This window comes from Callorhinchus milii, unplaced genomic scaffold (assembly GCF_018977255.1).
Source record: "Callorhinchus milii isolate IMCB2004 unplaced genomic scaffold, IMCB_Cmil_1.0 Scaffold2, whole genome shotgun sequence".
NCBI classification, from domain to species: domain Eukaryota; kingdom Metazoa; phylum Chordata; class Chondrichthyes; order Chimaeriformes; family Callorhinchidae; genus Callorhinchus; species Callorhinchus milii.
This window is the reverse complement of record NW_024704743.1, coordinates 100,271,917-100,287,857: the sequence shown is the minus strand read 5'-3', so window position 1 is coordinate 100,287,857 and position 15,941 is coordinate 100,271,917. Positions and strand designations below refer to the sequence as shown.

The 15,941-nt window shown below is 41.2% G+C and overlaps 1 protein-coding gene and 1 non-coding gene across 2 annotated transcripts in view; both read left to right on the top strand.

Moving 5' to 3' along the window:
• Positions 1–2,446, top strand: part of dlgap1a (discs, large (Drosophila) homolog-associated protein 1a) — a 90,305-nt gene extending 87,859 nt beyond the window's left edge. The window contains exon 10 of the mRNA XM_007900948.2: positions 1,995–2,446. Coding sequence (XP_007899139.1) covers positions 1,995–2,210 — 216 coding nt within the window. The 3' untranslated portion in view covers positions 2,211–2,446. The remainder of the gene's footprint in view (positions 1–1,994) is intronic.
• Positions 2,447–6,307: 3,861 nt separating this feature from the next.
• trnat-cgu lies at positions 6,308–6,379 on the top strand. The gene has a single exon. It is a non-coding gene; the product is annotated as a tRNA-Thr (tRNA).
• The last annotated feature ends 9,562 nt before the right edge of the window (positions 6,380–15,941 follow it).

Below are 15,941 nucleotides of genomic sequence, written 5' to 3'. Positions count from 1 at the left end.
AAACCAATACAGTGTTAGATGACAGCGTTGAATAATGACATTCCCACCAATATCTATATTCAAGTATCTCTCAAGGATGTCCCTGTCAGGCCTGAATCCTTTGACTCACTTGCAGACATGTGCCTAGCACCATCAACCGACCCAGTCTTCAGCTGAGAATTCATTCCATCTAGACAAACCTTTTTAGTGTTTTCCTCCACTGGGTCCACAGCTTTTGTGAAAATCCATTTTGGTTTGTGAGTCAGTGGATTCATTGATTCGAGCTTTGTCAGCTACAACCCAAGGTAGAGCTTTGCAGATTTTCTGCCTCCGACTAATGGGCTTCCAAAATAAGGTCTGGTTGTCAGGAACCAAACCACTTCTATGAACAGCTGTTACTCCTGGTCCACTGCAAAGAAGGCATTAATTGATTTCCACTGTGGAAGTATAACCGAACCCTTGACCCATCCAATGATACCATTGTAAACATTTGGACCCCCAGACTTACCTTTGCTGGTTTTTGCACATTTACATCCCTTTGCATCCTTGTCCCTATTTGAAAATGTAAAGCACTTATCCCAATACGTGGTTCAAGCATTTGAAAGACCAAGATTTCCATCTGTTCCTTCAGTTCCAGCCACAGATGGCTTCTCCCTGCTATACTAATAAGGATAGTGAAATTGAGGATGCAAATGTCTGGAGGCAATTTATATCCCTCACAGAAGAAGCATAGAATGAGATGGCATGGGAACAAGCTGTTTGGCCCAACCAGTCTGTGCTAGTAAATACAATAGGAGTTGGAAACTGTAAGTGTGGATGGAGCTCATACATTGATGTCTTCTGCACCACGGTTAACTTGTACCTAAGTCAGGAAGAGTGGAACCGATGTTGAGATGCTCACTATCAGACAGCACTGCTTTGTCTCTCTCTCACTTATTCCCCTTTACCTCAACATATATAATTTTTCAGTTATATCCATTACCTGCTAGGATCTCTGTGCGAGTGCTTATGGGTTCCACTGTGGAATGTATGCAAGGGTTGACGCAATAGCACAGAGAAAAACATCACCAGGTAAGCTCACTCAGACACAAGCGAACAAAAAATCGAAACTTTCTGGCTAAAGTCCAACGTAGCATTGTTACATGATGTCACATGGGAAAATTGACAATTATTTCCTGATCAGCTGCTAACTAAACAACAGGAACATTGGCTGAGACCTATGCTCTTTAGTCATGGAACCCAGTGGCAATTATAACCCGTTATAACCAGTCTTGGATTAGCACCAGAAAGCATTTGAATTTGAGACCTTTTTGATTTGTACCACACTGGGTGTTGCAGTTATCCACAAAATGATAGGGGAGTACTATATATAATACATACATATATATTCATTTAATCTTTATTTTCTGCATTTTTAAGAATGTAACAGTTCAGCACTCCGGCAGAACAGGAAAAGGAGAAGACCTCAAAACCACACACTCGAAACATAAACCAAGTTGCTGCCCAAATTAACAGGAAAGAAACATGGTGCTGCATAGCTGAGGCTTCAGAGCTGTAATAGTTCTGTTCAAAAAAGATAAACACTCATTTGGTAACCGCATATCCTGAAGTTTATTCTGTTCATTATTCAGGACTTTCGGGCCTAGCGATTTCTTGCCAAGATTCCTCAGTGGAACACAACAACAATTTACATTTATATGTCTCAAAGTGCTTCACTGCTGAATGGAAGCCCAAGCTGGGGGGTGGGTTTGTACTTACAGCAATCCAGCAGAAATAGAGAAATGCTGAGTGAATTTGGGGATGTTGATTGTCGCTTTATAGTACCTGAGTAATTTGACTTATGACTTGATATGCTTCCATATAAATCTCAGCAGGAATGGAGTTCAGTACCATAGCAACTTCTGAGCTGATCTTGCGAGATGATGAGTGCTTCAGGTTGGCTTTTGCCACATTTTCTGACTGAAGAACAGAGCAGCGGGTGAATGATGAATGTTCTATTGTATTTCCCGCTGCAGGAGAAGAGAATTCCGCCTCCAGTGCCAAAGAAACCGCCAAAAGGTCAGGTTCCTTTCAAACGGGAGAAATCGCTGGAAGCCACAGAGAAACAGAGGCAGGAGGCACGCAAGAGGCTGATGGCTGCCAAGCGAGCAGCATCTGTGAGGCAGAACTCCGCCACCGAAAGTGCTGATAGCATCGAGATCTACATCCCAGAAGCACAGACCAGACTATAAGCCACACTGGAGAGCGATTGTATTACCTTATGATTTTTAAATTGGTTGGTTGTAACATATTGTACGCTTACAGATTTGTCAGAGGTACGACCAGAGAGAGTGTATCCCTTTACCCATATGAACATTAAATAATCTGGACAATTATCAGCAGGCATGGCATTCTTCACAAGCCCCAAGAAAAGGATTGGAAACTCTTTTGGTATAATCAACCATTGATGCTTGGATACATAGCAAAATACTTGGTCGCCGCCATGCCATAGTCATGGCTTTGTGCTATCTGATACTGTTGCACTTTTGTAACTCCTATCCAGTGTTTGGTCATCATCGACTCATCCACCTAAGTGGCTAAATTCTATATAGTGGCAAATTTAAATACAGGTGAACTCCCACTTAATGTCGTGTGCACGGCAATAGAAGTCAATAGTTTTAGTATTGCTTAAAAGATCTTATGGGGAATTCGTGTCTTCCTAATCATAGATGGTAGGATTTAGGGCTGATTTCAGGGTGGATGGAGTATGTACCTTTTGACTCCTCACACTTTTGTAGTTGCATTTTGACAGCAGAATACCATACATGTGTCCAAGCCACTTTCGTTTGTACAGAACGTTATCCCATTCCTTGAAAGGCATCACCTTAAGGATCCGTCTGTGTTCACCAGCATAGGGATCACCCAGTAATGCATTAAACACTAAACACAGAGGCATCTAGATATACACTGAAAACCGAGTCATGAGTATCCGATTTAATAATGTGGATCTTCATCTGCTAAAGTGGTCAGATACAAGGACCAATAATAGCTTGGAAAGAGAGCTTTTAGTTTTTGCATTCCAGAATGTGCAGAAGGCAGATGTTAGACATCCTTCCTTTTGCTATCGGACTGCTACCGTTATACCTTTTAATTGGTGACAGATGTAGGAAAATAGGAAGTGAAATGAGGAAGGTTGTAAGATCAGCGTATTGCTTTGGAGATGGGCCACTGCAGTGTAACAGATGAGTGGCTTTTAAAAAACCACTATAATTCTTGGTCACAACACCTGTAGTGAGATCTACCTGCTTTTGAAATCCCCAGATAAAGGGACAGCGATTCTTTGTTGAGATGCTAAGCAGTACTGTGGGGATAAACTGTGCTGTTCCTTTGGATGTCTAAATTATTTTTTACTAAAGACTTATCAATTTCCCTTTGACTCACAACACCAGGAAATCAAACTCCTATTCAGTGTTAGTTTTGTACATGTTTTTGATCAAAATGTGTTCTGCTGGAGTAAAATTACCAGTCACATGTAATGTACCTTTGTCAGTGTGCTAAGCTCTTTCATTTTCTGCAATATTATATTTTAAAGAATTTGGGATCTGTGGCTAGATTCAATAACCTGTGATGCACACATTTGATATAAAAGTCATTTTATAAAAAAGTTAATTGAAGTACAGTATGGGCAGAAAATGATTCCTCAGCCTCCTTTCTGCTGATATGTACTTTACTTCATATATAAGATAAAAAGTACTTATTTAATGCACTCTGTACTGTGCACTATTTATGCACATTGTAAATGTTAATTTGAAAATCCGGCAATGGTGTTCATTAGTGATGAAACTTTACTGTGAATTTGGGAGAACATCAAACGCAAGCAAAAGAGAAGCTCTCTTTGTCTCATTGTTGGCATTTCCCATCAATTGTTCTCAACACTGGTTTGGACAATTGGCACCATTCTCCGACACACCTTTGTACGTATCCACCTTAGTTGAAGGAGGCAATATGTGACCGTCACCCTTCACTCCTTGCTTTTGTTGAAAGTACGGATCTGTAGAACTGTTCTGTCAGAATGCACACGCTCCCCGTAAAATTCACTAGCTGTGCATAAGATTATTTTTCATATGCAACGAAAGGAAATCTGTGAATTGTTTTGTGTGGCCAGAGATGAACCCGCTTGTATTTGGTCGTCGATCAAAAATAAAGACACAAACGATTCAGACAAACCATCATCAAAGCTAGTGAGTAACCTGTTGTTGTTCAGATTCAAATATAATGTTGTAATATTATGTTAGATTATTCTATATTGTTTATTTGAAAGCTGTTAACTTTTCATTACCTCATTTGTATTTATTGTTTAAATGTAAATGGGATCCTTAACATATGTGTGTCCAGAGATTTCTTTGTAAACTACAGTGCACACTTAAAAATAGTACTGGTTACTGAAAGGAGAGCAAATCATTGGAGAAACTTGGAATGGATATCTGCTATTCCAAAGCAGTTTGTGCATTGGTAGGAAGTTGATTATTCCAATTGAAGTTTTCTGTAAATAATTAAATGTTTCCCATGATGTAAAAAAAGTTGAAATTACTGAATTAAAATGATGTACACTTACAATTCAGAGCTATGTGTTTGGCATCGTTTGTGCTGCTGAAGTGCCCATTCTCAAATTGTAGCTTGTTTAGTGGACTGCTTTACTTGAAAATGTTTCCTTATAATAATAATAATTCATGCATTTGAAAGACAAAGCGCGTTCCACATTGGGAAGACATCACTAAGTGCTTCATAAGATTTGCTGTAAAGTGTGTGTGTACAAACACTGAGGCACATGAAGCAGCCAATTTTGCACTCCGTGATGTTCCATAGCAGTAATCCAGGACACCTGGAGAAACTCCCTTCTCTTTGCAAATAGTGCAATGGAATGATTAACATCTGCCTGACCAGGCAGACAGCACCTGCCACAGAATCCACAGTCACTACACTTTACTGTAAATCTTTTGAGGCTCTTTGAGACATTTTAACAATGTGATAAGGTGCTCTATCAAATGCGAGTATTATTATAACCTGTAAAATTGTGGGGTAGTTTCATCTATTGTACCTTCACTGTAAGCTTCCTACCCACAAAAGCTTTATGACTCTGCAAGGGTTTGAAGCACGTTTTCTGAAATGATATGAAATGTTGCTCAAAAATTTTGCAGAATGCAAAATGGAACATTATATAATATCATTCTTGCATTTGATATAGCGCTTTTCATGTCTTTTAGACGTCTCAAAGCGCTTCGAAGTTCTCTCCTTGTTATCCTCTAATCCCAGTGGTGATAATAGCCCTACAATTGTCTTCGGTCTCTCTGGTCTGGAAGATGAAAAGTTCAGCTCCTGATGACCATCCAATGGTAGGCTGAGTGCAGCAAATGGGCTTGATAGTGATACCTCTTATGGCTAAATGAACCACTGATGTTTGTAGCCAGCTCATGCACCAACAATGACAGTTTGAGCAAGCTGCCTCCGAGGAACCTTCTCAGCACATGTCACTCACCAACTTCAAGAAAGTAGATAGGAGAAATGCCAACTGAAGAGCCTTGCAATTTGATTAATCACTAATAGTAACTACCACTCTATTAGCACTTGGTTCCATTCTGACAACATGTCTGAGTTGTAGCCACTACACAGATGGTGAATGTCAACCACAGTCAAGCTGGGTGGTCTGTACATTGGTTGTGGATCCAATATGGAAAAATTCTCAGGCTAAAATGAACAGTCTGATAAAATCCTTATTTCAATGAAGCGTGACAAAATTATAATAGAGTAAATTTTCAATATACAAACGGTTTACAATGCTGTTGTAAGTATCGGTTACAATTGGTAGCCCTCTTTTGAGTCAGTGGTTGCGGGTTCAAGCTCTACAACATAACTTTGAGCTTACACTATACACTGATATCCCAGTGTAGTGCTAAGGGAAAACTTCTTTGACAGAAATAAAAACAGAAGTCACTGGGAAAGCTCAGCAGGTCAGGCAGCATCTATGGAGAGAGAAAAGTGAGTTAACATTTCAGGTCAACAACCTTAGATTAGAACTGGAGGATATTGGAAGGGAACAGCTTATAATGTCAAACAGAGACAAAAGGTCATCGACCTGAAATGTTAACTCACTTTCTCCGTAGATGCTGCCTGACCTGCTGAGTGTTCCCAGTGACTTTTGCTTTTATTTCAGATTTCCAACATCTGTAGTATTTTGCCTTTTGTTTACTTCATTGTCAGAGGTGCTTTTCTTTGGCTAAGTTGTTAAACTGCGGTTTCATCTGTCTGTTCAGGTGGATGTTGATATATGATGAGGCACTATCTTATAAGGAATCCTGTAGCTCAGTGGTTAGAGCACTCGCTTCGTAAGCGAGAGACCTGGGTTTGATTCCCGGCAGGGTGAAACCTTGGGCAAGTTTGCTTACTCCACACGCCTGATAATAATCCCTCAAGAAAAAATAATAATAAATTGGTCACTTTAATCCACGACTATTTGTGGGACACTGCTGTGCACAATTGGCTGCCGTGTTCGCCCACAAATACACAGTCAATTCACTTTACAGTCTATTCTGTGAAGCGCTTTGAGATGTCTAGAAGACGTGAAAAGCGCTATATCAAATGAAAAGATTATTATTATTTATCTTAACTGGAAGGATTATTATTACTATATTCGGAATATGTTTCTGAAGAAATATCTAATAAATAAGTTGTGCGAATGCTTGACAGATTGAATAGAATGACAGATTGAATGTTACAAATTAGCATTTGCAAACAATCTTGAATAGAGATGAAAAATATCACTTATGAAATTTTCACAGATGAACTTGGGGTCTATTTTCAAATTACAAACTAAAGGTGGCTTTCAAGTAATAATAATAACCCTTGCATTTGATATAGCACCTTTCAGGTCAGGAGGAGGGTGCCTCACATTGCTTCATAGGATTTACTGCAAAGATTTTGCAGTTGAACATAACACCAAGTTTCTCCCTCTTACTTCCAATCTTCCAGCTTGTGTACTGCAGTAGCTTTAATTCTGTGGATTCAGTTGAGCTCTTTCATCAACGCAATCTTTGGATTTTATTGGTCATGTTGTAGGATTGATTCCCTCAGATTATGATTTAAGTAGAACCTGATGCTATGTGATTCATTGAGAGAGTTTGAATAGAAGCATTCTGCAGTACTTGACAATTGGTAAACACCATTTACTTTTGCAGAACTGTCAACAAACAGCCTCACAACTTCACTGAAAGGAGACTAATATCTTTGATAACATTCTACCAGAACTGACAAATACAAATAGTTAAAAATCTGTTTATCTATTCGATGTTCTACTCGCTTTTGTCATGTTAAAATTCAGTCACAATAGTTACATAGTTTCTTCCATTCCCTGAAGTATCACTTTACAATTAATGGAATGTAGAGAATGCTTCACAAAGCACGATTCACACTGTGTCTTTGGATTTATAAGGTCCCGTTTGCCTTCGTTGCCAGAGGCACTTTGTTTCAACAGAAGCCAAATTACCTATTGTATGGAAAGTAGAATGCAGTGGAATAATTAACACCGAATGTGAACAACAAATATCTTGAAGCAAAAGGAAGTCAGATAAACACTTGATTTAGCTCTTATTTCCCACTGTATGCCTCAGTGGCAGGAAGTGTGATGCATAAGTAGGGCCCTGATAAATAAACAAATGAAAATTACTAGCATTGGATTATAGGCACTATAATGTGCAAACACACTTAAAAGTAATTAGCGATAAATACTGTCTATTTTTGCAGGCAGATGTGCATGATAATAATAATAATAACTAATTTGCACAGACAAATGAGTAGCCAGTGGTGAAAAATAAATTTTGAAGGATTGTTAGCCAGGACACCAAGTGAAACTACTTCTGCTTTTCAAGTAGAGCCACGGGATCTCGAACATCTACTGGAACCGACATTGATTTTAAAATCTCCAACAATACAACACTCGCTCAAATGCACTGAAGAATGTGACACTATGACCTCAAAATCCCCGACCTGTGGCTTGAACCCACAACTTTCTGATTCAGAAGCAAGCATACTACCAACTGAGCCAGGCTGGCATCCTGTGAGCAGGCATAGCTCTGCTTGCCAACATTTCCATATACGCAGGTTTCGATGTGCGATATCACACAGCAGACATAATAACATTACAAGTCATGTTGACTTAAGTGACACTCTATGATGATATGGCGAGCGTATGTGCAGGGATTTTGTTGAGTGAGGCAACCGTTTGATATTAAACAGGAAAACCCCCTTTATAAGGTGATGTTCGGGGGCATATATTTGGACTCCATGTTACAAGAGGTGCTTGAGAAAAAAAGCCACTGATTCTGGGTCATCAGGTCACTGCTGACATCACTTCCAACTTGCAGTGCAGACTTGGGAAACACCGATCATGTTCCATAACCCATAAATTTAGGAGCACATGACATAGGTTGATTGGTTCTGCCTCTGTTTTGTTTCCATCTGACACTACAATACAAAATTACATTTGTAAAGCGCCTTTCACGTCAGGAGGACGTCCCAAGGCACTGGATCGGCAAACTCAGCACTGACCGGTTCCTGACACTTGCGGAACCCCATGACTATGCTATAAAATTGTTATAACTAAGTTATCTACATTTGTACGTCTTCCCATTTAAACATTCACAAGTAACTTTACTGGGAACCTTCACGCATTCTTCCCCAACTCTCAGAAACTCTTTTCGGGAGTCTTTTCGACCATGTTATAGGTCACTTTTCCTCCACACCCTCTTTCCTCAGTCGGTTCTGTTAAGTGCTTTGAAACATCCTAAGGAAAGGGAAAGGCACTACATACATGTAAAAATTATATTTGTTGAATCTCCAAGTTCCCCTCACTGTCCGATATACCTTTAGTCAAGGTCAAAACCCTTTGATACTAGTTTGCAACAAATTGCATGTCTCAGAAGCTGAGCCTAGCAGGCAGTGGTTTTTTCCCCAAACTTTCAGCGTTAACCTGTCTCACAATCAGCAGTTATCATCCTCCTCAGTCTTTTGAAGAGCTTTTGAAAGTACCAGTAGCTGAAGTTGTTTGAAGTAGAATAGAGAGGAACACTAGACTGTTGACTCACTTTGCTGCAAGCTAGTTGCACAGCCATGGCAGAGAATGTGATATGGACACCACAGTCTGAAAAGCTTTTTTTATATAAAAATAAAAATTCAGTGCGTCAATTTTTTTCCTCATTCACACATGCCTCTGTACCTGGTCCCATGGGTAGCCCCACAAGTGGTTAATGCTCAAGTGTGAAGCTTGGCAGTGAGTGTCAGCAGATGACTCAACTGTCAAGAGTATCACAGAAGCGTCTGACCATCTCGTCGCTTGCCTACCACACACATTGACAGCCAATAGGGGAACATGGAGCAGGGATCCTAGCTGGCTTTCCCCTTCCTAACCCTGGGAAGATACAGCACCCCCATGCAGCCCCACAAAGACCAGCAAACTCAGCAAGGACAAGTGTTCGGACTAGCGAACCCCTGGCCCACAACATGCAGTTCTATCCACCTCCACCTGAAAAACTTTTCTAGAGTTCTGTGGTTATGGTACAAGTTACAGGCAGTGCTGCTGCCTCCCTTATGAGATCTGGTGCCAGCAACTACTGTACCTGCATTTGCTCTCAGCCACTGCCACATATACGTTAATCTTACACTGAAAACTTTTAAACGGTCCAGCAATAGGTTTCTTTGTTCTTTTTTCTTCTTTCCTCCTCAGCAGTCTCTCTGCAGCTGAACTGGCTCCAAGGTGACATGCTTGAACGGAATGTCAGAATCAAGCCAGCCCTCTGAGGCGGTCTCAATAGTCCAATTCCTGCGTCAGGCGGGTCCGCAAATCTCCAGGGCACTGCTACTGACAAACCAGCCAGCCTGGCTCATCAGCAGACTTGGACCAGCAGACTAGTCAATGAGAAAGAACTCTTCCCATTCAGTTCCTGTTAACCCTGCAAGCCAAAGCCATAATGGCTGGGGTAGATGTAGCTGGAAAAGCAGCAGGTAGCTTGCCAGAAAAATGCTTTCAATAGCAAGCAATATGTTTTTAGCTGGTTAAACTCCAGTAGTACTTCAACACACGCTCTGGGGTTCCCCAAGCCTTCGCCTCGCCAACCTGTTCTTAATACTCTTCAGAATTAGGTAAACAGAGTCAGTCTCTTCTGGGAGGGAGTTCACATTCCATTCTAGACACAGGGAATTTCCATGTGTAGGTGGCACAGCTATATAGAACTGTCAATCTGATTTAGATATTCTGAAGCAGGGCGATGGGATATTTTATGTGTCACACACCTGCCTGACCATATAAAGAGGTTATAGATGCTCTACAGAATTGTTACCCTGTTGTTCTTCTTCCACTTGGGTTTGTTAACTGCTAATCAGTTGCCCCTTTTTCTTCTCTCCTTTATTTAATTACAAAATATTAAAATGGGCTACATCTTACTCGGGTTCTGTTGTCACAGGGCTGTATCTAAAATACTATTTTTGCTTATAAATCAGCATCATTAACATTTTTAAGCAGTTGTTCGTCACATTGAAAATGTTTGAGGGAATTGGGGGGAAAGAGTTGGGAGCCCCGCGGGGCAGGGGGTTGTTGAGCTGCCATCAGCACAAGTCACCATGTGTCAAGCGGCCTCTTTCCATGCTGTAATCTCCATGATTCTCACTGTAGTTTATGCTGCTGAACTCAGCAACTGCACAGAAACTTTCGCTGTGTTTCTCTCCTTTATTTAATTACAAAATATTAAAATGGGCTACACCTTATTCGGGTTCTGTTGTCACAGGGCTGTATCTAAAATAAAATGTGCTTGACATGAGCAACCAGCAACAGTGTAACAAGAGAATACACATAAAAGCATGCAGCAGAATACTTGTACTCTGGACCTTCTCTGGGTTGGCAGCTGTCCTGACATTTACCCGCCTTCCCTCACAGAGCTCATAGCTGCTGCCTCCTCAGCTTGATCACTGTTAGGGAACCATTCAAATTGTTGCTTTAAAACTGTAGTGATAAGGGGTCCCTGAGTGCCTGATTGTGTATATGTTCACCTACACAATACGTAGTCACTACATGTTACAGTACATCCTACAAGTGCTATGAGTCTTCCTCCCACTGTGAAAGGCACTATACCAAATGTAAGGAGTATTATTAATCAAGCACCCTGTGACACTGCTCTGCTTGAGGAGGCGCTATATAAATGCAAATTATTATTATCATCCCCATTCTCTTAAGTTGTACTTTTCATAACACTGATGGGTAGAAATAAATGAAAACAGGAACGAATACATGTACTGGATGTGGCTGTCACTTGACATCTGTGTAAGCTCTTCATTGCTCAAGTCATGCATTTATTCACAGTACTCAAAGCCCTGTGCCATTTATATTTCAATCAGCAATCCTACACTTACAGTGCACCACAAGATGAGCCCACTTATTCAGTCAATCTATTTTTCAAATACCTACAGGATTTTCTCCAGAATGTTAAATTAATAACCTTAACCCATACATAAATTTGCATCCCTCACACACACAGTAAACTGAATCTCTCACTCATGCACACATAAACTGTATACCTCGTACTAAATACATGAACAGTAAACTGTATTCAGAAGGTTTTGGAGGTTGGTACTTTTTTTGTCAGCCAGATAACAGCAAAATTACATTTGTACAGTGCCTTTCATGTTGGGAGGACGTCCCAAGGCGCTGGACAGACAGTGTTTCGGATCCGAGCTGGGGGTCGGGAATAGGGAGGGTGGAAGGCAGGGGGGCAGAGGGTGATCGAAGGCACTGTCGAAGAGGAGCGATTTGAGATGGGTCTTGAAGGAGGCAAGGGAGGGGGCGAGGAAAGGACTGCGGGATGGATTCCAGAGGGTGGGGGCAGAGTGTCTGAATAGCGGGGCAGGCGAGGCGGAGGACTGTGAAGCAGGCCGGAGCCCGCTGAGCAGAGGGAGTGGGCAGGTTGGTAGGGGTTTAGGAGGCCACAGAGGTAGGGGGGAGTAAGGCCATGGAGGGCTTTGAAGGTGAGAACCAAGACCTTGAACTATATCTTGTGTGATGGGAAGCCAGTGACATCTAAAACATGTGGAAACCCAGCACTCTGCGTAAGTGTATCAAACACAGACCACGAGTTACACATAAATATACCACCTACGCATGCAAATTTCCCTGTTTCTCACCAAGACTGCTTTCTTTCACCTCCACCACATCATCTTATCTCACTCATTAATCATGCCTTTGCACATTCTGGTTTCCGACCCTCCGTCTCACTGGTATCCCCAACTCCACCATTCACAAGCTTCAACGAATTCAAAACTACACAACCACTCCTCACCAGTCTCCACCATCTACCTGTCTCTTGGTGGATCGATTTCAAGATCCTCATCCACAAATCTATCCATCTCCTAATCTCTTCAACTTCCTCCCACACTACTTTTCTACTTGAGCCCTCCACTTAGCTAACTCGGCTTTGCTGTGCCAAGCCCTGCTCTCTCCACACCGCCATCAGTGGATGAACCTTCAATTCCTACAACCCTATCCTCAGCTACTCACTCCCTCTGCCACTGTCTCATCCCCTCTCTTCCTATCTTTAGGTCTACCTGTTCAAATGCCGGTACGGCCACCTTCTGCTCTCCCCTCCCCCTACCTGTCACCCTCTCTGTGTCCAGCTTCATAAAGCACTCCGAGATGTTGCCCTGTATAAAGGGTCCTATGTAAATGCAAGTTGTTGTTCCAAACTGCAGCCATGTTGCTTAGTTAGTGCTGACCTGCCACTTTGACAAAGTTAAAGTTATGTTAATATTTGGTGATTGCTGGCATCCCTGGGGCTGGTAATAATCACCTTTGTGATTCTCACCTGCTAATGAAAGACTTTATTTTAGTGGATTCCTGTCTCCCAGTGGATCGATTTCAAAATCCTCACCCTTACTTATAAATTTCTTCACACCCAAGCAAGATCTCTCTGATCTTCTTTTACTCTAGCCTTCTGCTCACTCCATCTGCTTGGCAAACTCAGGCCCTGTACTTTTCATGTCACCATCAATGTCCGAGCCTTCCTTTACTATGCCCTGAACTATGGAACTTCCATGCTCCACCATCCCTCTCTATCTAGTGGAGTCCTGTGGCTCAGTGGATAGAGCACTCGCCTCTCAAATAAGAGACCTGGATTTCCAGCAGGATGAAATGTTGTGCAAGTTTTCTTACTCCACACACTTCTGTTACCTAGAGGTAAGTAGGAACATGGTTGATTGGCGGATCGCATTTCCGGGGGTAATAATTCCTTCAAAAAAAATTGGTCACTCAAATCCACGATTGTTTGTGGGACACTGCTGTGCGCAAGTGGATCCCTCATTTCACCCACAAGGTATATATGGTCAATTCACTTTACAGTATATTCTCTGAAGCACTTTGGAACATCGTGAAGACATGATATCAAATGCAAGGATTATTAGTTATATAAATATGTCTTTACTTCCCACTTAAAACCTACCTCTTTAACCTTACTTCTGGCTCCCGGTGAACCCCTTTCACTCTCTCCCCTCCCTTTGTCAGTGTTCAACCCAATGTTTGTAGAGAGCTCTGAGACATTACCCTAAGTGAAGGGCACAATGTAAAGTCAAATTCCTCCAGATAAAATTGTTGTTGTTGATATTTATTCTGGATTCTAGCTGGACATGGAGATTTAACGTTTCATCTCAAGGATACCACCCCAGCACAGTAACGGAGTGTCAGCCTAGCCTAGACTATTGGCTGCTGTGCTCACCTGCTGTGCAGTAAATCCTGTGAAGTGCTGTGAGATGTCCTCCAACACAATATCAAATTTAAGGATTATTGTTTGTTGTTCCCTACAATAGCTATTGCGCAGGAAGTGAAGATGCAATTTACACTAATCTCAATTTACCAATCATTTTACTGCAAAATTATAGGTAAAAATTCCACCTGGGTCTTAATGTAGCATTTCAGAATGTCCAGAAATTGACAAAATCTTAAATGGGAGTTTTTAATTTTGAAGCTAGGTTTTCTGTAAGTTTCTTTCTAAAAACTACAAAAAGCAACTTCAAAGTTAAAACTGAATTCAACAATTTGCCAAATTCTTCACATTCTGAAATTCTATACAAATAGAGTGAATCCAGACCTTAGGTAGAATTTATATCCAACCTTAACAAAATAACCAGAGATGGTGTGGTGAGCAGGGAGTTCTGAGAATTTCACTGCTAGAGAATGTACTAAAGACATTTGAAGTTTAAACAGTGATCTATTTTAACCCCTACAATATTGATCACATTGTTTGGTACACCAATCATCTGGGCTTTGAATTCACTCGCCACACAGAAGATCAATTTGAAACCATTCGAGAATGAAACATGAGCCTAAACTTTGTTGATTCAATGCAACGTGCCAACTAGTATCTCAAAGGTGGAACAGAAGCAGACTGTAACTGAATGGGATCCTGGAGCCTTGGTTTTCTGTAAATTTGATTGACTGGTGCACATTGACCCAAATGACGTTTTGGCAACACTTCTAATAAATTACAGTAATTCTATTCAGTGGTACATGAAAGCCAACGGTATGGGGCTCAGAGACTGTGTGCACTGTTTGGTGGGGAACACAGGCATATCAGAGGCTCAGAAACACTGAAGATTCCTCAGACTTTAAAACCTAAGTAAAACAATGAGGTCATGAAAATAAGATAAAAACAATCGGTCAGTTGGTAAAGCTGCTCCCCAGTGGGAAGTTACTGTAGACCAGGCCAGGGTGAATCTGAAACATACGATGTCTTTTTTCATGCTTGCTTACAGAAACAGCCACTGCATTTGTCAGCAATTTAAACGCTGTAACATGTTTTGATGGGTAAGGCACTGAAAAATGCAACCTATTTCCTTCAAGTAGGTTTCATATTCTAGTCTTTGGTACCAGCCGACCTGGAAGTGCTACAATGTACCGGTCAGATGTCCTGACAGCATGATAAGGTGGCATATCAAATGCAAGAATTATTATAATATCTAGTGACCAAATGCTGGAAGGTTCAATCAGTAAATGTCAAATGTCTGTGGTCAATTACCAAAGGGTCATAAATGAAAATAGGTACTAGAAGAACTGCGGGTGTCCAGTAGTCACATCTCAGCACATCAAAGTAGTTGTACCTTTAGTGTTAGTGTTCCCACTGCACAGCTACAAGCCAGAATTCAAAATGAGGTTGCTATTTGGGTTCCAGTGACACACTTACTTGCAGAGAGCTTGCAAATCTATAGTATTCAGGCAATACAAAAACGTACATGTTCACCCAGTTGTTAAATTGAGTCTGGGCAAAATGACAAGATGAATTTGGAGCTTTCAATTATTCAAACTAGCTTCACTTTGAGGAGACCAAATACATGCTGTGTTATTGCTGTTCAGTCACCTTCCAAGATTTGTGATAGTCCCATGGTTTTTCCTGGCTCTAAAGTCATACAGTAGGAATAAAAGGCTCTCTTCGGGAACCGTCTTACTGACTCCTCATGATATTTGCCTACAAGTACATAGATACTGCATTTCACAAGGGGAAAAAAAAGGAAGCGCTTTGAGACGTTGACAACCTGATAAGGCGCTGTATGAAGTGTAAGGATTATCATTATGTCGTGTCTACAGCAGAAATCCCACACACATCACACCAACTATTGAGACCTTGGCTCTGATCAGACATTTCTCAAGTAGACGGTCTCAGGAATTGGTACGATGTGTATGACATTCCATGGTTCATGTTGCAAAGTGCAAATCTTGTTCCTTTCCTTAGAAGCATTTTGCAAACCTCCGACCACCCCCGTTCTGCATCACTGAGAGCTTCTAAAGTTAAACGGAATTGAAATAACATTAAAACACCCCTCAAAATTCCTCAGTTGAACCGAACTACTGGAAATGAGACACAGTGGCACAGCAGAGGGAAGGAGAAACTGAAACAAAG